This window comes from Chelonia mydas, chromosome 2 (genome assembly GCF_015237465.2).
Source record: "Chelonia mydas isolate rCheMyd1 chromosome 2, rCheMyd1.pri.v2, whole genome shotgun sequence".
NCBI lineage: Eukaryota > Metazoa > Chordata > Testudines > Cheloniidae > Chelonia > Chelonia mydas.
The window spans coordinates 202,446,712-202,470,372 of NC_057850.1; the positions used below are offsets into that span (position 1 = coordinate 202,446,712).

At 42.5% G+C, this 23,661-nt stretch overlaps 1 protein-coding gene across 10 annotated transcripts in view; it reads right to left on the reverse strand.

Annotated features, from left to right (window-relative positions):
* The window catches only part of STK31 (serine/threonine kinase 31), an 84,457-nt gene that overhangs the window by 40,043 nt on the left and 20,753 nt on the right, over positions 1-23,661 (reverse strand). For 7 of the 10 annotated variants that reach the window (XM_043541049.1, XM_043541054.1, XM_043541047.1 and 4 more), the window contains 3 exons: positions 12,472-12,594; positions 5,958-6,137; positions 1,058-1,174 (listed from right to left, as the gene is read on the reverse strand). In XM_043541049.1, coding sequence (XP_043396984.1) covers positions 1,058-1,174; positions 5,958-6,137; positions 12,472-12,594 — 420 coding nt within the window. The remainder of the gene's footprint in view (positions 1-1,057; positions 1,175-5,957; positions 6,138-12,471; positions 12,595-23,661) is intronic. The other 3 variants (XM_043541051.1, XM_043541052.1, XM_043541050.1) reach the window with 1 other exon arrangement.

The window sequence follows — 23,661 nt, forward strand, 5'->3', positions numbered from 1 at the left end:
TGTAAGTGTCAACATCTAAGATATAAAATTCTACTGAAAATACCAATGTTAATGGAATGGCTCTAATGTCAGATTTTTATCTCTTTTCTTGAGGAGACTGGAAATGGAAAGTTCACAAGTCTTACAAGTTCACCAAAGAGTTGCAGTAAAATAAAGACTGATTGGCATTTCCATACAAAAGCTTCATTTTTGTCATGTTATATTTTGTACTGTATAAAAAAGCTTAACAGCTTAGTTTTTATGGATACTAAATGTCAAGATGTGCATCATCTTCACCTCTAAAAAGCAAGTCACCTGCTCTGTGGCAGACTGCAGTCAAAATAAGTGTTGACTGAACTGAAGTTCTAGTAGCATTATGTTATCAAGAGACTGATTCAATTTCTGTTCCTGGCTGTTTCTCTTTGGTACAGCAGGGACTTGTACTGTTGAGACAGTGCAAGGAGTTCAGAGAAGAATTATCAAAATGAAGAGAATGGGGCAATCCTCTTTATCATGAAAGACAAATAACTGAAGCGATAAAACTAGGCTGAACATCAGAAAACATTTCCTAATCAGAGCAGAATGGAGTAAGTCTTTAAGGAGAGGTGGTGGAAACCAGTTAAGACTGGACAAAGCACTGGAGAATATACTGTAGTAAGAGCTAGCATGGAAACAGGCTAAATTATCTAAATTACTACAATACTTTACGCACTTAACATTTTCGGAGCACACTTACATGAAACTTAACAACAGCACTCTGAAGTATTATTCCCATTACACAGATGGGGCACTGATTTGCACAAGGCAATGCAGCAAGCTAGAGATAGAGCTGTGATTACAACTCAGGAATTCCTAGTTCCCACTCCTATGCTCAGGCCACTGTACAATGCTGGCACTTACATCACCAGAGAACAACCTATGTAACACTTAATACACCTTCTCCACCTCATTTCTGTGAAAAAGATACTGCCTAAGTTGCAATGATTAATAGCAACCCATACATAAATTAAAAGTTGTAACTGGGATCAGAGTTGTGTAAAACATTCAGAAGTACGCACAAATAGAGATAAGAACTTACAACTAGAGAAATCTCCAGCTCTTTGCAGATATCTGACTCAACCTTCTCAAGAACTTCATCCACGTTGCCAACCACTTCTTCTGACTTCAAAGATACTTCTGATGTCAGGTCAAAAAACTTGAGGGGAAAGAGAACTGAATGCTATAATTACAAGTTAATGCACAATACCAGCAAAGAATTAGTACTTCCTATTAAAACAGAGCTTCGGCACAAATGCCAAACGCTTCTGGAAATCAGGCCATCAGAGTCTAATGCCAGGTTCTTATTGGCTGATTGAGATTTGCAGCTGATACAACTCCTAGAGAATGTACACCATAGACTGTGCCTCATCACTAGAAAAGAAATGTAAACTGAATCCTGCCTCCCTCCAGTTCTTTTTTCCAAACCTCATCCCGATTTTATCTAAATTAAAAACTAAAACTAATGTAAGTGGCAGAGGAATCACAAATCCATCACCTGTTGAGTCTCTGATGTTGAAAATAACATATTTTCTCACTCACACAATGAAACAGAAAATGACCAAGACAAAACTGGTAGGTTAATCCAGTGGTTCTCAACCAGGGGTATGCATGCCCCTGGGTGTAAGCAGAGGTCTTCCAGCGGGTACATCAATTCATCTAGATATTTGCCTAGTTTTACAACAGGCTACATGAAAAGCACAAGTGAAGTCAGTACAAACTAAAATTTCATACAAACTATTTATTTTTACTGCCCTAGATACTATATCAGATTTTCTCAACCTGAGGGTCAAAATTTACTTTATAATTATACGGTAAAAATGAGAAAGTAAGCAATATTTCAGTGCTAGTGTGCTGTGACACTTTTGTATTTTTATGTCTGATTTTGTAAGCAAATAGTTTTTAAGTGAGGTGAAACTTGGGGGTACAAAAGGCAAATCAGTTTCCTGAAAGGGGTACAGTAGTCTGGAAAACCACTGGGTTAAAGAACCCTTTAGTTTCTCTGACAGAGCCTTTCATTTTGTGTTTTTAATTATTTTTCCAGAGAAAAATAAAGGGGATGTCTTCAGTTAAACCCATTCCCTTCCCCATCTTCATGTTTCTACACAGGCACTTTTAGGTTTCATTATTGAGAAACCTTTTGACAACATCTAGTAATGCTTAAACAGCTGTTAGTTGGCTTCTCCCTCTGTAAAAATCCCCAAAAAAAAAAAGAGATAAAGCAACATCAAAGCTAAATTAAGCAATTTTTGCCACATGTGAAAAAAGGATAGTGGAGATATATTTGCAGGGAAGAGAGAGAGAGAGAGAGAGAGAAAGAAATATTTCTGAAGCTGTTAATTGCTCTAAGTTGCTGTAAGATTTTTTTTTTTTTTTAAAAGCTCCAACAGCAAAAAACACTTCAGAGCCTTTGGTGCAAGGTGGCCAAAGATGCTTGTTTCTGCCTCATGCTTAACAAAACACAAGTTTTGTACCAATAGCCCAGGAATGCACACCTTGCTCTTGCATAGTGTTTAACTGTAAGTGAAATGGACACATGGATAGCTGATGTATTCTATTACCCAGACCTTTCATTACAGAAATAAAGGCTGTAATCAGAGCTTGCTTGGTTACTGAGCTCAGTGTGGTGAAACTGTGCTTAGCGCAGCTTTTTCCATGTACTATTACCACAGGATTAAAACGTTTTCACTAACAAATTAGCCCAGTGGTTCTCAACCAGGAGTAAACATACCCGTGGGGGAACACAGAGATCTTCCAGGGAGAACATCAACTCATTTAGATATTTGCCTACTTTTAACAACAGGAAACATAAACAGCACTAGCGAAGACAGTACAACCTAAAATTTAATACAGGCAAAATAAGAAAGTAAGCAATTTCAGTAATAGTGCGCTGTGCCACTTTTATATTTTTATGTCTGATTTTGTAAGCAAGTAGTTTTTAAGTGAGGTGAACTAAGCAGCTGAACCATTTTAATGAAAAATAAGAAGCAGATTGTGCACAAATGTATTTTGGGGTCCATGTTACATTTTAACAGCTGGTGGATCGGGGTGTGAGGGAATGAAAAGAGCTGCATACTTCCAAAATTAAAACGTTCTAGTGAGCCCTGAGGTAAAGGAGCTCTCGAGGCGTTATTCCGAAATAGGAGGAATTCTGTACTTCCTACACCGAAGGCTGTTGCAGAGATCCCAGTAAAGGAGCACACAAGTGACTGGTTTGTTGTGCTATATGAACTCCTAGATGTGCACAACATGAAGCACAGGCTTTTCCTGCAAAGAAAACAATTTAACTTGCCCCTGTGCATGAAGTTTAGGGTGCCATAGAGCAGAGAATAAATCAATGGAGCAAGATTAGCCTGTGGCTACACCAAATATTAACTGCAATGCCAAATATTTTAAATAAATAGCTTTCTCTCTCATTGTGCATGTAGGAGTATTAAATTAACAGCAGCGACCACACTAACATGGGAATCTGATCTCTGTAATTAATACACAGCATATGCACCAGAGATACAAAGCTATACTACATACTTGCCCTATTCAGATTCATTCAAACAACCATCTCATAACAGTGTATATTCGGTATAACTGCAGATCTTGAAAATGTGTTATTGCTTTAATTTTAAGAACTTCACAAAATAAAAAGCTAAAATTATAGTAGGTATGTAACAATGCAGGCCTGAAGAACACATTGGCTCAAAAAGTCAGGAGTAGTACATTTGAAAATGACCACCCAACCTCTGAAAATGATAGCCACAATGTCTCTGCTGTGGTCTGCCATTTTCATTGTAGGTTTCATGGAAACAGACATGGATTCATGTTAAGAATGGATTTGCAGTGAAAGTAGTAAACATTTGAAGGAACTTAAAAAACAAAACAAAACAAAAACTAAAATAGTTTCCCTGTCCAGTGTGGTCACCCTTTTTTCACAAAAACAGGAACTGTAATATCCAGCCAGTTGCAATGGAGAAATCTTGGAATCACATCTGAAGCTGATGAAAGGTCTAGGGGCCGAAAGCTCCCTCCCCCAGCCAAAACCACAGATACATAAATCTGGAAATTCCCCAACTCCCTGGACTATTTTCAGAGTTTAGATTTGAATGAATGCATCAGCTTGTGCAGTCACACCAGCACACAAAAATATCCCTTGGTAATATTACTATTTTGGATCATACATAATATCAGTCACGTAACTAAAACTGCTTTAACTGTAACTGTGTTTCTAAGGTCTGGTACACCTGAACTGCAACTCAACACAGTTGTGAATAATTATGTTAACTGACATCATGCTGAATGCAGCCCACTCCAGTCTATACTGACTACCAAAAAAGCATTCACCACGTCAGGTAACCCAACTGTTCACAGCAGTACTTAGGCATAGTAAAATACTGTAGTGTGGAATAGGCCTAAGTGGCTGAAACTATTAATGGTTAATAAATGGCTCACCTTCATAATATTCTCCTTCCTCATCCAAACAGACTGCTTTTTTCACTTTTAAATCATCCTTGGAAGTTCAGGTCATTTTTATTGTCTTAGTCTTACCTCTCCCTGGCCCCAAACCATTGTCCAACTGCTCCTAAGCAGCAGTTGTCTTCAGGCAGCCACTGCCTGACACCTTCCAGACTAACGGAGTATGTCTACACAGCAATTAAACACCCACAGCTGACCAGAGTCAGCTGACTCTGGCTCATAGGGCTCAGGCTGCAGGGCCTTATAATTGTGATGTACATGTTCGGACTCAAGCTGGAGCCCAGGCTCTGGCACCCTTTTCTCTCATGGGGTCCAGAACTCAGGCTCCAGTTAGAGCCTGAAAGTCTACACAGCAATTTTACAGCCTGAGTCCTGCAAGCCGGGCCAGCCACGGGCATTTAATGGCTGTGTAGATATATCCAAAAGGCTGCTCCACAATATTATTGACTAGTTCCCATAGAGCTTAAAAGAAAATGCTGCAACAGCACCATTCAGGAGCATTTTCTAAATCTCTACGGCACCCACTACCACAATTCAACAAGGAAAATAAAACTGACGCCAGTAAAACAAAATAGCCCTCTATTTCTGGCATGCACTTAAAGCACATCATCTTGTATCAGCGGTGCAAGGGTCAGTATTCTGATCTGGCAAAGTTCTAAAGAGGATTCTCTGATTTCTTGTGGGGGTGGAGAAGGAAGGGGAGGTAACTGAACCCTACCCAATGTACTGTGAGTAAACTGCTGGATATAGACTAAGCACTGTTGTAAGAAGCTATAAGATAGCATTAAAACAGCACATCAGATCAGGAACAATACTACGTAAAAACAGAATATTAAACAACCTTCCAATTTGAATTAATTCCTCCATCTAACATTCAAGGCAAGAAAAAGGTAATCTGTACCTAGAGCATTTTAAAATCAGAAACAGCCTGTTCATTTATTTGGTAATCCTTGTTTTTGTTTCTCTCTCCTCAGACTATTTCAGCACCGATGTTTGATTAGATTCCTTTAATTTACCCTCAAGTCTTTAGTTCAAAAGTAGTATGAAAGGAGCAATGAGGATGTTTTTGTTTAATCATCGGAAAAGTTTGAACAGATTATTTTAATGCACTGAGCAGTTCTTTCTCCCCCCATGATATGCTTATATTAGGTCAAACCAGAAAAACACTTAACTGAACCACAAAACATGTCCTCTAACCCAAGAGCATGCATTTGTATTTTGTACCAGCTGACTCCAATATGTATTAGGTACTGAGCTAAAATAGTAATCTGGTCCTCACTGAGTGCTGTCCTTTTTGCACTGAAACACTGGCAGCAAGTCGCACTCTTCATAAGTACAACTATGGAAATTTGTATTTAGCTCTCCCGTAATGCCAGCCAATCAGGCACAAACATCTATTGCACAAGATTACTATCTGCATGCAGAACTGTGTCTTTTTCACATACATTACAGGATAGAAGTAAAGTCTGTTCTACCTTTATCATGCCACTGAACCATGTTGCAAGAATCTGTAGGGAAGCATTTGTACCGCTTCTGACACGACTGAATTCTTCCAGTTTAGTTTGCTTCCACTCAAAAAACTGCTGAAATGCCTCCTCAGAGTCATCTGCTTCACTAGCTTGACCATATACTGCCCCCAGAGAAGCAGACAGTTCCTGTACAGGGTAAGCAACAACAAAAAAAAACAGCAGGTATGCAAACAGAAAAGAACTTGATGGACGTCCTATAAACAGGCCGTTAAAAAACATTTAATGTATGATCACAAATGAAAGAATTAAGCTTGTGTGCTGACTCACTACAGCACTTTTCACTTCTGAAAATCTAGACCCACATCCTATTCAAGTCGCAAATTACACTATTATTTACTGCTAAGTGTGTAGTCTCCTCCTTTCCTCTCAGAACTGGCTGTGCTATGTCTCTCACCTGCCAGAGGTAAGATGTCTGTGAATCATGGTGGCATCTACATAACCAGGCTCCTGCCTTTCCAATCAAGCACTTTCAGACATATCTAATAGCATACAAAAGACAGGCGAGAGGAAAGCAGGATTCAGAAGGTGGGGGGAGGGGGCGGGAGAGAGGAGAGACTACAATAAAGTAATTTTCCCTTTCTCAAATCTCTTCTTCCCTGTGACCAAGAACTGGATGTGGATGTGACCAATAGTACTAAGAAAAAAGGAGCTCACCTTAGATTGCTCCCTACAGAGCGGTCCAAATGCAGAGAACAAGTGGGTCGTGAGATGTGTCAACCACATAACAGCTCTGACATTCTAAACTGATGCCAGGAGACAAAGGTCTCTAGTCAAATCTCTCCTGAGCTCTTTTGGTCATAATCTAAGAGAACAATCCCACACATAAACTGCAGTATCTGAGGCGCCTACCCCGTGCATTTTCAAGACCCTAATAAACAGGGCTTTTCCAATCCTGAAACTTCCAGTTCAATCTAAATACAACATAAATACTTGAAACGTGGAGTTTCCCTCCGTATATGGAACTTGGGGGGGACGGGACGGGGGGATGACTAAGTCAGCATGAAAGAGATGGTTTTCAGGCCAAAGCTTAGGGAGCAAACCCACACTTTTAAAGAAAAAAGATCTGACAAATAAATTGAAGAAAATGCTAGGTCAATTCTCTGCTGATACATCCTGGCAAAAAGCTATTTTCTGAACCTAGGGTTGTGCACCTAGATAAGAAGTTCCATGCTGTGGAATATTTGTGCGTTCCTTTTTGATGATGGCATTTGCTTTTCTGTGACCAAAAGACAAAGTGCTCCCCAAAAAAGGGGATTTGAATGGCTGACAGTATTTTTTGTGCTAAACACTTTCCCATCAGCTTGCAAGCTCCTACCATGAGCTCTAAAGGTGGTGAACTGCTGATTTTACTTGTCTAGATTGTTCCCTGCATCAAAAGGACTTAATATAACCATGAGAGAATTAGGCTGAAAGGCTTGCTTGATGCAGGGTGTTTTGGAAACTGAGACAATGGGTTTTCTTAGGCCTCAAAATGCTCAGGATATATTACCAACGCCTTCTCCAAAGAGTTCAGCTCCTTTAAAAAGAATCTGGCAGCAAGCTTTATCTCTGCAGGTAGGTCATCCTTCTAGTCCCAGAGCTAAACTTGCCTGCAGCCAAGCTTGGAGATACCAACAGAGCTGACAGCCAACTGGGCACTACCAAAAATGACATTACACAAGAATTCTGTCACTTGCCTGGAGTCTTCCAATGACCACTTGATCACTTCTGTCACCGTGACAGTCAGCTCTGTGACCCAGTTGCTGAGACCAGACTGCAGCACTCGAGCGATCAATGCTAAATGGTGACAACCAGGACAGCAAGGAGAGCAACTGCAAATCTGGCCCAGATTCTCTATGGATGAATAGCATCACTGGTGTGATGAGAAAGTAGGCAGAGCAGATTTAGAGGCGACACCCACTACTTTGACCTTAAGGTCAGAGAAATACTTATTGGCCACTTGGGGAGAAGTAAGATACTTACCAACAGTGACAACCTTGCAAAAGGGGAACACTATGGGGAACTGTACAGCATCTCTTAGAGATGGCTGTTTTCCTCCAAAGATGCTAATATCCTAGCAATAAGAGCTTCTGCTTGATCAGAGGCATAGTACTTCACACTGCCACCCCAACTCTCCCACCAACACGGCTCCAGCAAGCTTCCTCTTCCAGGATTCAAAGAGGCAGGCCAACAGGGTCTCTCTGCAAGAATCAGAGAGCAAGAGGGACTGGAGCATCAAGAGGGCGGGAAAGGGGAAATTGATGAGGGAGCACAGATAGGAGTCTTAAAACTGGGACTGAGGAAAGAGAGATGAAGCACTGAACTCAGAAAGTTGTTGTATGCTGAAGGAGATTCCCTTGGCTGACTGATGATCCGTCCCATACAATGTAAACCGACTACAGTCAGATCAACCCCCCCCCCCCCCCACACACACACACATTGCCGTGAATACAAACAATGGAGAAAGCAGGCAAAGAACCCACTGTGGATGAAGAAATGCATGGATCTGTATGAAGCCAGAAGAGGCTGGCTCTGCACCTGCTCAATAAAGGGGTCGGGTACCCTTGGCAGAACCCAAGGCTATCACAACAAAGGGCCCAATGGCACAACAGGAACCACAGGGAAGGGCAACCTGTATAAGGCTTCCTGCTGTAGCAGAGAACTTAGGCAGCTGCCTGCCATTATACGTTTCCAAGTGGCAGAAGTCACTAAGAGGTTCCCCTAGCTCAGTGGTCACCAAACTGTGTGGCATGCCCCCTTAGGAGGCATGGAGGAACTTTCAAGGCCAAGGTGCCCAGACCAGCTCCACCCCCAGCCACAGCTCCACTCTGCCCCCAGCCACAGCTCTGCCCTCATTCCCTCTCCACCCCCAGGCCAGCTCCACCTCTAGCCCCAGTTGCTCCCCCAGGCCCAGTTTCACCCAAACTCCTCTGCTGAGCCAACTGTGCAGTAATGGAGGGGGGATGCAGCCAGATTCCATTACTGGTAAGAGGGGAGTGTGACAGGAAAAGTTTGGTACCACTACCCTTGCTGCTGACAGAGCAAGCTGGAGAGAAACCAGGGTAGAGGCATGTATGTACCTGATCCAGACCTCCCTCTTAGGAATAAGCTGCTACATGAGATGGGGGTGGAAAGGAGCCCAAGATCACCAGAAGCTATAGAGAACAGAGGAGCCTATAGCTAAAGTTCTCCCATCACACCAGTGATAGCTGAGGACAGGCAGAGGCTAAGCCTGGGCTTCCCCCCGTCCCCACACACAAATAGGGTGGCAACATTAGAGGCCTTACCCAAACGTAGCAGAGGTGTTCCATGCCACTGGTGAATGGAAAGAGGCAGCAGCATGGGAAGAAGATTATTCCTAAGGGGAGTCTCAGCCAGTGCCTCAGATCTGGATTTAGCTATAGGCAAACTATCCCCTCCAATTATCTTTCATAACATAGTTGTCTCTTAACTGTCCTTCATAGATCAGAAGGTTGAAGCATCACCTATACATTCAGGAGGTAAAAAAAAGACTGAAGAGGAAGGAGACTAGCCGGGTACCCTTCCCTGAATAACAGCCTTTTTTGACTCCTTACCTTCTTGCAGGTGTAGCAATTCTGATTGGTTGATTATGTCCAGTTCCCCAATGATTTTGGAAACAATAATATATACTAACATTGCTACAACATAACTTACAAGGTTAACGTACCAGATGTAAATCTTTGTTGAATGCACAAGATACGATAACATATAATACTGTAATACAAAAAAAAATTATGCAACAGGATGGCTGAGAATTTAGATATACAAGAGACAGAAAATACTTATTCCAACAACTGGAATAGCCTCATTACATGTACCTAGCATTGTATAGGATTATATTTTTACAATTAGACTCTTATACTGTAAATGTGCAGCATAGCAGATTTCTAGCTGTGGTAGGGACCGTAAATAAACTTCCCAACATTAAAACATGCAACACTGCTACAGTTTGGGACACTGAATGTATTTTTATTATTTAAAAGTGTGCCTGACCACTGTGATAGTAGTGAATAAGATTCACGCAAGCATAACAGATGGTTTTCTACTACTTCATTCTAAACCAGACCTCTTCAAATATGCAAAATATGCTTTTCTTAACTAAGGGGTAGGTCTATGACAAGTTTATAACAGCCATTTGAATTATCTGAATACATAAAAGTCATCTGAAGAATTTCTGCCTGATGAAAACCCTTTTTTACACTTTCTCAAGAACAGCTGGACAAGAATTTACCACAATTTATTTTGTGCACGGGAGTTGGTGAAGAGATTGGAGAAGTAACCTCTGGGTTGAGAATAGACAGAAACAAAACAGACATTTCATCTGGAAAAGAAAATTAATTTCAGAGTGCTACTTAGCACCTGAAAACAGGTCTGGGTAACAACATACTTTCTGAACTGAAATAGTTTTATTGCAATATTATTCCCAAACCTGTAATAAATACGTCTGGAACTAGTCACACTGAAAAACTAGTTAGAAGAAATAATCTGTATGAGGAATCAGGCTATCAAGGAAAACTTTCCTGTTAAAATCCTGTAAATTGAATCCTATTTCTTCATAATTGCTCTTACTGAGTAAACACAGTAACTGAAAACCCAAGCAGCTATATGTTAGACTAGTCTATAACCAAGGCATTTGGTAGCATTTGAAGTATTATTTTAGTCTTTCATCACAATAGTAGTTGAGTCTGTCAGCAGAGTTATCTTAAAGAACAAGAAAAAAAAGTTTATTTTGTTGAACACAACTAATAGGAGAAGGTCTGAATGCACTCAACATTCAAAACACTATTAACTATCTGAAAAAATCTTGCTTTAATTCTATTCCGGTGCAGCGTCTAAAAAATGTTTAAAGACTACCACCTAGTGGAGCTAAAGAAGCACAATCTTGTAATGCAGCTAGGAAAAAAATCAGTTTTATTCTAATTTGAAACTATTAGATCAAGACATTTCATTCTTTCCAATGATGCCAGACCCTGATAATCTATTTATATGACTTCATTTTCTAGTGAATCAAAAACATCCAGTTCTGCAGTAGAGCAGCAGAATCAGAAAAACAAGTATTTTTAGATATAACTGTACTTCTGAATGCACTATTTAAAAACACTCCCAATTCAAATGTTTTCAATAATGCTAATTTTTATTGACACGTTGATCAGATCCGTGCCAGACTTGAACAGGTTGGCCGAAGTTTGGGTTCTCATTTGTTTGCACGTACTCAGATGACTCATTGTTACTATGATCTTGAGTGGTACAGCTTAATGAAGAAGAATGTATATTTGCTTATCGTTATTCACTACAATAAAGTTTCTCCATTAAAAATCCCTCAAACATACTGAAATTTTGGTTATAAAAGAATTTTTTGCAAATGTAAAACTTAGTCACATTTTCAAGTGTGTATATCACAACAGAGTAAAAAAGGAAAAAATGGGAAAAAAAGTATTGCAGATGTGCCCTATGTGGCCATGAGCTAATATACAATACTAGCACTCACTTTCACAGGCCAGGTTTCGAAGCCATCATGTGTTACAGGGAAACTTAGCTTGATCATCACAACTTATTTCTTCTTGATTGACATTCATTCACACGTGATGTGAAAAGCAGCACACACATTAGGGTTTGTCTGCCCCAGAAAAGACAACCCATTGCTAACCACTCTTCCCCACTTCAAATGGTGTTGAGAACATTCTTGCTGCTAACAGAGATCAGACAAAATTGTTACAGAAAGCATGACTGAGATAGCATGACTGAAACCAAGTTCCGCTGGGTTTCTGTGAATGTGCTGAACACTGGTTTGCTCTGCCTAAACTAGCATCTAAACCCTTTTCAACACCAAATGAAAAGTTCCTGGGGTTACAGGGACACACTGCTTACAAACAATCAGGAATTGGTCATTTTCCTAATGGTTTAAGCGTCAGAACAGTAAACTGTTAAAGGCTGAGGCTTAATACAGAGATGAAAAGTGTTTAATGATTTTGGATTATAGCAATTCTTAGTTTTCACATTCTTTTGTCTTCAGATGAAAGAACTCTGCAAACAGGAATACAGGCTTGATACCATTTTTCAGTGCTGAACTGTTTTTGAATATTTTAAAATGTGTCTGTATATGGTTTTAAGTAATTTCCCACTACCTTACCCATTTTCCATGTGGGAAAAAAAAAAACAACACTACAGGGAACCTCAGCATATACACTATAAAAGTATAGGACTAATTACATATTTTGAACAGAAATGACTAGAACTTTTAAAAAGTGTATTGCAAGTTGCTGTGCTTACTGAGTAAATCAAACTATAGAGATAATTTAGCAGAAACGTGTAGAAAAAGTTGTACTGCCTAGCCATGTAACACACTAAGCTCAAATTATTGCTGTTGAAACCTCCAATTCTAACACACTGAACTTCAAAAAAAAAATTGAAGAGCAGATTAGAGGTGTTTAATAATAATAGTAAGAAGTTTCTTTCCAACCTGCAAAATAGTTGAACGCTCAGAGAGAGGTAGCTCATCTACTTCCCGAATGAATTCTTCCACTGCAGAGTACAAATTCTGCTGCACTTCATTTCTCTTGAGAATTAAGACATCACTTTCATTCTATGTAGAAAAAACAGCAGTTAGAGATCACTTCTAAACTCCTTGCAAGCACAACATAAAAAAAATGATATCAAGATATTTTCCTTCAGATTCCTTATGAAGTAAAATTGCCTCCTGTTTATAAAAAGTGAGCTTAACTAGTTAGGTTACAACGCATCACACTAGAATAGGAATGAGTGACACATGAAATTACAGGCTTTAGACACTATTTCAGGGGATCAGCATTCCTGTTATATCCACCGCTGGAAATGCCGTAGCCATCACACCTAAGCATGCCTACAATACAAGCTAGTAGAGTACAAACACAGTGTATGATTGAGTTCATACCTGGTGGATTTTGATTGCTATTGCAAACATCTAACATGTACAAGTTTTCTTTTGGATTATTTATATTACAGTGGTACTGAGAGATCCCTTTCAATGATTAGGGGTTCCATTTGACTAGATGTAGCACACACATTTACTATGTCAGTCCTTGCTCCAAAAAATTTACAACATAGGAATATTTAGAACCTGTCTTGTGACTGTGGAACGTAGAATATTGCAATTCCACAGTTTTACCTCAGCTTTCTCTGACCCATCTTTCTAGTAGAGTGAGAAGAAAAAACAGTTACTAACCTTTCCATAACTGTTGTTCTTCAAGATGTGTTGCCCATGTCCGTTCCATGTTAGGTGTGTGCATGCCGCATACACTATTGCCAGGGAGTTTTCCCTCAGTGGTATCCATCACACCAGCTTTAGTGCCCTCTGGAGTGCATGAGCATGAGTCGGTCTAAAGGGTGCTGCCAGCCACTCACCCTCTCAGTTCCTTCTTGCCGTTAACTCCGACAGAAGAGTAGGAGGGTTGGTTGTGGTATGGACATGAGCAACACATCTTGAAGAACATCAGTTACAAAAAGGTTAGTAACCGTGTTTTCTTCTTCAGGCGCTTGCTCATGTTCATTCCATGTTAGATGACTCTCAAACAGTACCCCAGAAGGTGGGCTCAGAGTTCATGGACATGCTGACAGCAACACTGCTCTCCCAAAACTGGCATCATTCTGGGCCTGTTGGGTGATGGCATAGTGAAATGCAAAGGTATGCACAGATGACCAAGTTGTGGCCCTACAGATGTCCTGGATTGGGACCTGTGCAAGGAACGCTACTGACGAAGCCTGGGCTCTTGTGGAGTGAGTGTTTAAGATGGATGGAGGCGGGACATTCGCTTGCATGTAGCAGGCCCAAATACCTGCAGTTATTCAGGACAAGATCACATGGAACCCCCTCATCCTTTTCGCTATTGCGACGAAGAGCTGTGTTGATTTGCAGAAGTGTTTAGTCCTCTCAATATAAAAGGTGAGGGCACGCCTAACGTCTAGTGAGTGAAGCCGCTGTTCCTCAGAGTTCTTGTGAGGCTTCAGAAAGAAGACTGGTAGAAAAATGGCCACACTGTTATGGAATTGTGACACCACCTTTCTAAAGAAGGCCAAGTGGGGGCCAAGTTGGACCTTGTCCTTGAATATCGTGTAAGGCGGTTCTGATGTCAGGGCCTTGATTTCAGAGACTCTTCTGGCCAAGGTGATCGCCACCAAGAAGGCATCCTTCCAAGAGAGAAACAGCAGGGGACATGATGCTAGCAGCTCAAAGGAGGGACCCGTGAGTCTCAACAAAACCAGGTTTAAGTCCCATGGGGGGATATCGGCTCATGGATCTGAGAAGAGAGCCTCTCCAGCCCCTGGAAAAACCGCACTGTCACCTCATGGGAAAAGAGTAATCTACTGTTCACCAGTGGGTGGAAGGCTGAGATGGCTGCTAAGTGCACTTTGATAAGTAGAAGGGCTTGGCCCTCGCATCTTAAGTGGAGCAAGTAGTCCAAGATAGACTGAAGAAAAGATTGAGACAGAGAGAGAGCTTGAGAGACTCCCATGTCAAGAAGAGTTTCCAATTAGTCAGATAGGAAGCCCTCGTGGACAGCTTTCTACTACCTAGCAAAATCTGCTGGGACCTGTTCCAAGTAAGTCTGTTCTTCTGGATTCAGCCATGCACCATCCATGCAATTAGGTGCAAGAAGGCAAGGTTCGGGTGAAGCAACCGGCTGTAGTCTTTGAGACTAGGTCTGGATAGAATGGGAGATAGAGTCAGGGCCGGCTCCAGCGTTTTTGCCGCACCAAGCGCCAAAAAACAAACAAACAAACAAACAAACAAAAAACCCACGATCAGCAGCACTTCGGCAGCAGCTCTACCACTGCTGCTTCTCCGAGGGGGACTGAGGGACCTGCCGCCAAAGAGCCGGACATGCCGCCCCTTTCCGTTGGCTGCCCCAAGCACCTGCTTGCTGCGCTGGTGCCTGGAGCCGGCCCTGGATAGAGTGGAGCTGCTACTGACAGGTCCAAGAGTGTGTCGAACTAGTGCTGGTGTGGCCATGCCGGGGCTATCAGAGTAACTCTTGCCTTGTTTCGTTTGACTTTTAGGAGGACTTTGTGGACCCAAAGGATTGGAGGAAAGATGTACAATAGGAGATCTGCTTCCATGGGAACAGGAAAGCGTCGGAGGGGGAGCATGGGGTGTACCCATGTACCAAGCAAAACTGATGGCATTTCCTATTCTCTCTGGTAGCACACAGATCCACTTGGGGAGGCCGCACGCTCAGAAGATGAACCTGGTGACCTCCAGATGAAGGGACCACTCATGTAAAGAGGAAAAGGATCTGCTGAGGTGATCTGCCTGTACATTCTGGGCTCCCAGGAGATGTGACGCCTTGAGATGAATAGATTGCTTTGTGCAGAAGTCCCATAGACGGATAGCCTCCTGACACAGGGCTGAAGACTGGGCACCTCCCTCCTTGGTGATATAGAAATGGCCGCGGTACTGTCTGTCAGGACTTGTACTGCCTCGCCTGAGACCTGGGGAAGGAACACTTGACAAGCTAAGCATCAGAGATTAAAGCTACCGATGGTTGAGAGGTAACAAAGGGCACCCCTATCATTACCAATCTTGGGTCTTTCCACCATTTCAGGGAGGCGAGGACTAGGGGAGGAACCACGAGCATAGAGTCCAAGTAGTATCTGCTCAGGGAATATACTGATGCTAGCAACATCTGGAGAGGCCTGAGGCACAGTCTTCCATGTTGAACCACGTAAGTACATGCCGCCGTGTACCCCAGTAGCTTGAGGCAAACCGTAGCTGTCTTAATTAGGTGGACCATTACATTGGATATCAGGTCCGACATGGTCCAGAATCAGGCCTCCGGCAGGAAGGCCCCAGCTTGGGTCGAGTCGAGCACCACTGTGACGCACTCTATATATAGAGTGTGAATATAATGTAACTAAAATATGCTTCATGCAAAGGTCTCTTGTAAGGTATCATTAGAAAGCTTATAACCTACTGAGTGTGGTCATCCTATTTGTATAAATGTATCACTCTTGTATCTGAAACTAGAAATATGAAATATAACTCTGAGGGCCTATTGTAGTTATGCAAAGCGTGGGCCATTAATGGTGGTTTGGAATCTTGATGGCTCCCATCAACCGGGACAATTGACTGTGGATGGCTCTGTTTGCAGGCACGCCTTCCTGTGAGTCAGGCTGGGAGGAATGAAGGCTTGGGGTCTCACAGGACATGTGATCATGTCACCTGAACTGGAATCCATCTTTAACCTGGTGCTTTTCCACTGCGAAGGAGGGGTGGGAACCCAGAGGGACAAAGGATTCCCGCCTTATGCAAAAGATATATAAGTGGGTGGAACAGAACAAGGTGGGCCGCCATCATGAGGAATCCCCTAGCTACCACCTGAGCTGGAACTAGGGCTGTACCAGGGGAAAAGACTGTGCCCAGACTAGGAAGGTGCCCAGCTCCAGTCTGTGAAAGAAACTTATTGAAGCATCTCTAAGGGTGAGATTTTATCTGTATTCAGTTTTTATTACCGTACTAGACTTAGACTGGCGTTTTATTTTATTTTGCTTGGTAATTCACTTTGTTCTGTCTGTTACTACTTGGAACCACTTAAATCCTACTTTCTGTATTTAATAAAATCACTTTTTACTTATTAATTAACCCAGAGTATGTATTAATACTTGGGGGGGGGAGGGGCAAGCAGCTGTGCATCTCTCTCCACCAGTGTTATAGAGGGCGAACAATTTATGACTTTACCCTGTATAAGCTTTATACAGGGTAAAATAGATTTATTTAGGGTTTGGACCCCATTGGGAGTTGGACATCTGAGTGTTAAAGACAGGCACACTTCTGTAAGCTGCTTTCAGTTAAGCCTACAGCTGTTAGGGGACATGGCTCAGACCTGGGTCTGAGTTTGCAGCAGGCGGATCTGGCTCAAACCAGGCAGGACTCTAAAGTCCTAAGTTGCTGGGCAGGAAAGCTGGGGCAGAAGTAGTCTTGGAACATCAGGTGGCAGCTCCCAGGGGGTTTCTGTGATCCAACCCGTCACAACCACCCTAATAATATCTATTCTCTGAGCCGGAACAAGAGTTGACTTTTGTTAGTTCATCAGCAGCCCCAGCTCTCGGAAGGTGGCTTGGACCGTGTTGATGCTGTTCTGAATGTGAGTCTGTGACCAACCCTTGATCAGCCAGTCATCGAGCCTCGAGGTATGAGCAGACCTGGATGCCTCACCGTTTGAGGAAGGCTGCTACTACCACTGCCTTACACTTCGTGAGGACCTGGGAGGCCACCAACAGGCCAAAGGGAAGAGCACTGAATTGATAGTGGCGCTAACCCACAACAAACCTGTGAAATCTTCTGTGGCCACAGAAGAGAGAAATGTAAAAGCATGCGTCCTTTAAGTCGAGGGAAGCATACCAGTCTCCTGGATCCAGGAAGGAAATGATGGAGGTCAGGGAGACCATGTGGAACCTCAGTTTCTTGATATATTTCTTGAGGCAATGCAGGTCCAGAATAGGCCAGAGGCACCCTTTGGCCTTTGGGATTAGTAAATATTGGAAATAAAACCCCTTTCCTCTTGTGGAACCTCCTCCACAGTCTCCATTCATAGAAGGGATTGCACCTCCTGGACAAGGAGTTTCTCCTAAGAAGGGTCCCTGAAGAGGGATGGGGAAGGGATCTGAAATGGTGACTGGTATATCGCCCCCAGGTGCGCCTTCAAAAGGCCTGCGCGGGCCCACCAGAGTACCTCTGTGACCCCAGCTGTGAGGCTGAGGTGGATGGGAGTGGTTGGCACCGCTTTTAACCTCTCCCTTTTCTTTGGTAGGCACCAAGAAATGAAGAGGCTGCTGGGGCCTCAAGTGCTTCCTGGAAGCTGATGGAGCATAAAGCCTAAGGATCGTAGGGTGGCCCTTGAGTCCTTCGGGCCCTGAAATCTTGTGTCCGTCTGCTCCAAGAATACAGAGGAGCCTTTGAAGGGGAGGTCCTGGATGGGCTGTTGGACCTCATGAGGAAGCCCCGAGGACTGAAGTCACGAACAAGGCCTTATGGTGACAGTGGAGGCCACTGTCCTGGTTGCCAATTCGCCTACATCCAGCGCCACCTGGAGAGTGGCCTGGCCACATTCTTACCATCTTCCAACAGGGCAGCGAACTCCTTCCTTGAATCTTGAGGCAGAGAATCTTTAAATATCGCCAGGGAGTCCCACTATTATATATATATCTCCCCAGAAAAGCTTGCTGGTTAGAGATACATAGTTGAAGGCTACCTGTAGAAAACTCTCTCTCCTGAAAACATCCAGTTTCTTGGTGTCTTTTTGTTTTGTGGTAGTGCTTGACTGGCCCTACCTATCCTTTTCATTTGCTGCAAACATAATCAGGCATGCTGGAGGGGGATGCAAGTACAAGCATTCAAATCCACTCACTGGGACATAATATTTTTTCTCTGCCCTCTGAGGTTGGGGGGCAGAGAAGAAGGAATTTGCCAGAGAGCCTTGACCAGTCCCATCACAGCCTCACTGATGGGTAAGGCCACCTTGGAGGGAGCTGCTGCAGCCAGGATATCAATAAGGCTGTGTGATGTCTCTTTAAGCTACTCAATTTCCAGACCCAAATTCCAATGAAGCTACCCACTTCAAAAGGTCCTGGTGGGCCCTGAAATCGTCCTGAAGAAGCAGGCTACTGGGTCCCATTGACAACCTCGTCTGGAGAAAATGAGGCGGCTTGCAAAGGAGGAGAGGCTCCTTTTTCTTCCTCAGCCTCAACGATGTCCACCTGAGCCATCTCCTGAACATCAGTACTGGAGGCGGGGTCTGGTGCCAAGTGATAAGGAGCTTAGTCCACTTCTCAGAAGCCACTGAGTAGGAACAATGCGAGGGGAAACGCCCAGGGGTTCCAGTAAGGCCACTGCCAGTGGAGGGGGGACCGGTATCGAAGTCTGGTGGTGCACAGGCTGGGTACCGGTGCTGAGCCTTAGGTTGCACATACGGTTCCCCTTCAGATTCAGAAGAAGAGTCCTCTCTCTGAGACCACAGCGGAGCGGTACAAATTCTGCCACCGTGCTGTGCCGCGGTCTGTGGACCGATGGCAGACTGGAGATGGTTGGGACCCTGGGATCCTTGCTTGCTTCTAGTGGATGCCAGAAAGGAGCCCAACACCCCTTGTTCCTTCCTTCTTCTGGATATCGGAGCTGGAGGGTGTCCCAACAGAGTTGGGGGGGGACTGGGAGAGAAAGTAGGCCCCTCGTAACTTGGAAAGCCTCCAACGTCAATGAAACAATCAGACCGCTGGTGCCACAGTGGCTTCCAGGTATCGGCAGAGGGGCCTGCACCAGACTCATAGCTCTAGGCAGAGTCGTCAATGCCATCATAGGCCCAGGAGTGGAAGATCAGCCCAGCACAGGTCTCATTGTGCTGCCTTTCTCCTGCTTGTCTTTCTTCTGCACTGTCAGTTTGCTGCTTTTTGTGCTTCTTCCTCGGTACCCAACTGAACAGTGCCGGGAAGAGCTCGGTGCCAAGGGACACTTTGCACCAACACCAAAGTGCTCGGCGCTGAATTGGAGCAGCTCAACTCTAAGAGTGGCTTCCAAGAGGATCATCTTCAGGCTAATGTCTCTGTCTTTTTTAGTGCAGAGTCTGAAGTCATGACAGTTCTGGCACTTGTCCTTCACATGAGTTTCCCCCAAGCACTTCAAGCAGCTGGAATGTGGGTCACTCATGGGAATAGGTTTGCCACAGGAGGCACAAGGTTTAAAGTCTGGAGACTGGGATATGCCCGGCCCCTGGGGCGAAAGAGTCCCTCAAATAACAAGATCTATTTTCATTAACTATGTACACTAACTACATACACACTAGAGTGGTGAGGCTGGTGAGGCATGTCTTTCCTTTCCAAAAGCCATGATGACTTTGCCCTAACAAACTGTGTTTATGTGTCTGCTAATTCTGTTCTTTATCATAGTTTCTACCAATTCGCCCAGTACTGAAGTTACGTTCACTGGCTTGTAATTGCGTTCACTGGCTTGTAATTGCTAGGACCTCTAGAGCCCTTTTTAGAAATTGGCATTACATTAGCTACCTTCCAGTCATCTACTACAGTGCTACTAAAACTGCCGGTCCATGAGCCATCGGCTGCCGGTCTGCGTGCACATTGGAAAAAAAAAATTGCCGGTCCCCCACATCAGATAGCTTAAGAAGCACTGATCTAGTACACAAGCTGATTTTCATGATAGGTTACATACTAGAGTCAGTAGTTCTGCAATTTCATGTGCACAGTTCCTTCAGAACTCTTGGGTGAATGCCTCTGGTCCTGGTGACTTATTACCATGAAGTTAATCAATTTGTTTCAAAATCTCTGCTGGTGACACACTAATTGGGGATAGTACTTCAGAACTGTTGCCCAAAAAGAATAGCTCTGATGTGGATCTCCCTCTCACATCTTCTGCAGTGAAGAGGGATTAAAAGACTTCATTTAGCATCTCTGCAATGGTCTCATGTTCCGAGTGCTCCTTTAACACCTTTGTTGTCTAATGGCCCCATCGCCTGTTTGGCAGGCTTACTGGGTCTGATGTACTTAAAAACAAAATTTACTGTTAGTTTCTGCATCTTTAACAAGTTGCTTCTCAAATTTTTTCTTGGCCTGCCTTATTACACTTTTACATTTTGCTTACCAGAGTTTGTGCTCCTTCGTATTTTCCTCATTAGAATTAGACTTCCAAATTTTAAAGGACTCCTTTTTTGTCTCTAACAACCTCCATCGCTCTACTGTTTAGCCATTCTTTTTGGTCCTCCTGTCTTTTTTGATGTTGGGATGTATATTTACTCTGAGCATCTATTATGGTGTTTTTAAGTAGTCCTCATGCTGCTTGCAGGCATGTTACCTTTGTGATTGTTCTTTTTAATATGCCATTTAACTGCCATCCTCATTCTTGTGTAGCTCCTATTTTTAAAAGTTAAATGTTACTGTGGTGCGCGGGAGGGAGGGGGGGTTATATCCCCTCCCCCAACATAAGTAGTCTGGGAAACCAACAAACGGCTCAAGATCAACAGTGTTAGTATCCCCAAAATGTCTACCATTTAATTGGTCACTTGTGCCTGTTCACTTGTGCCAGAGGCAAAAAACACCAAAATTAGAGACTTTCCACATGGAGCACTAAGGCAGAGATATAACTCTCAAGGCCCACTAGGAAAGGGAAGACCTTCACAGTGTACATAAACCCAGTCTGGATAAAAAAATGGGGTCAAGAACTTGCCAAACTGCATCTAGATACATCTCATTCCATATCAGGTCTGCTTTACCTTACACTTACTATACAGGCTCAAAAGCCACCCATTGCAGGCTGTACACACAAAAATTGGAAGAATCTAGTTAAGTCAGTCTAAGAAAACTGGGGGAAGTAAAGATGCTGAAAATTAAGATCATATTATATCATTTGCCCTGCACCTAGCATTATATTCCTCATGCAACCAGTCCTGTATTAGGTTTACTTGTCCATGTGTTATTTACTATGTTATGAGCCTGCCAAAAAAAAATAAAAGATCCTTGCCTCAAAGATCTTACAAACTAATTAGAGATGTGACAAGATAAAGTACCAACATAGCAGAGAGGGTAGAGAAGGAAGAATTGAGGAAATATCAATAATGTTCCTAAGGCTAGTGCATAGTATGAAGGAGCTAATAAAAATTGTTTTAATGAGTTAAATGGACAGAATGAGCAAGCAGACATAATCAACAAATTTTCTGTCCATTGCCTATTTGGGCTCACTGGGTTTTTATGCACTTCATTTCAAACTGCATATGGAATTAAAACCATCAGACAATTTTGAAGACAAATATTTCTCAAACTTTGAGATCTGTTCAACTGTAGATAGATTAAAAGTCAACATTTAGAGCAACATTATTTAGATGTATGTAATGATGACCAGGTGTATATTAATCAACCTTTGAGGTGCATGCCTTGTATTTTCATCAACCCAATAGAGGTGCTTATTAACTAACACTCTATGGAGTGTGTTATTCCACTTACACATGGATTTTAAATTTAGGTAATTCATTAGAAAAGGTCTTAATACCACTATGTCCTTTAGAAACAAGACAGCTTTTGTTAAAAACAAGAATTTTTTTATTTAAGAAAAGTGGTTTTGGTATTGAGTCACTACAACTCAAATTCTTTCTTCTACACTTCCCAAAGACTTCAGAGGTACTTGCCCCACAAATCCCACTGGAGATGCAAAATTTTCTGCCTCTAGCTGCTGCTACTACTTCACCTGGGGAATTGGCGTCTAAATTAATTCTTCAGGCTGCTCTAAGCCTGAACACACTTCCCCATTTGTATGTCCTCTGCTCCTCTCAGGCCTGCCTGTCCCCTGGCACTATTACCTGTCTATTCAACTTTTCCTCTTCATGCTACTTGTAACCCTGCCGCAGGAACTCTTGTTCTCTTCACTGCACAGTCAGAGCGCTCAAACAAGATTCCAAACAAGATGATAGCTAGATTCTATGTAATTGGAGACACATCAGGTCAAACATGACCCAAAGTATAGTTTTGTAAAAAGAAACTTTTCTACTGGGTGTGTAGCATTTGTCATACTGTTAGCCATCCACAACAAGCAGGGAGTGGAACCCCAATGCTATGTCCCACCAATTAGAGTATATCAGGATTAACAAAAAGTTGCCATGTGAAGAGATCTTCCCTTCATGATGTTTATCATGTAACAATTCTGTGTGCTGTAATACACTATTACAAAATCTCTTCACAGAAAATTACAGGCTGGTTGCAGACAGTTCCAAACTTATCCAATTATCTCACGGAGAACGAACATGTTAAGACTAGAGAGATCCTCTTCACGCATCAGGTCACTTCTAGCATTTGCTCAGCTTATTTTCCCTAAGTGATTTTTCCATAAATAAATTGTAGCAAATCAGAGGTGGTGAGAGAGGGAGACCTTAAAATGAATTCTGCAGATCATTCAAGTGCTGGTTTCACTCTTAGCCTGGATCTTTGTTTTATTTGTCCTCTGCTGCTCATATTTGATTAACCCATGTATCTCAAAAAGATTTCAACTGCTGCTGCTTCATCTGGGATGAAGGATGTTCCCAAGGACAAGTCACTTAAATAAATTCTTAAGACTGCTCTAGGCCTGTAAGCTCCTTCTTTCTCTTTGTTCTCTGCTGCTACTCTTAAACAACGTTGAATATCAAAGCCCTGGCAACCAACCTATTTCTCTTCATAACTGACCACCTCTCTGTAAACAAATTATAACAAGCTCATTTGTTTTACTGTTAACATATGTGTTCGTAGTGGGTGTTTCTCACGCAGAGCAAAGTTAAACACTATTTTTAAAAACAAATCTCTTTATGTTGTTTACAATTAACCTACTGGATCATTAAAAGCTGAAAATTTAAAGAGAGTTTCTTTTTTACTATTGTTTAGTTTTAATATTGCTCATGCATGGTGAGGAAAAGGGACTTGTTTCTCTTCTATTTACAGTAATTTTCTAGTCCATTTCACGAACTAATGCATCAGTATAATTCTGCAGTGCTTGGGAAGTAAACAGACTTACTTCAAATGTTTTTTCTTAAATTTAGGAGAAAATTCATGACACATTGTCTACTGGTCTCACATTTTGTAAGATAAAGTTATCTTTTCTAGCAATGATGAATCCTGAGGGTTCACTTTATCTGCAGAACTACTGAACTTG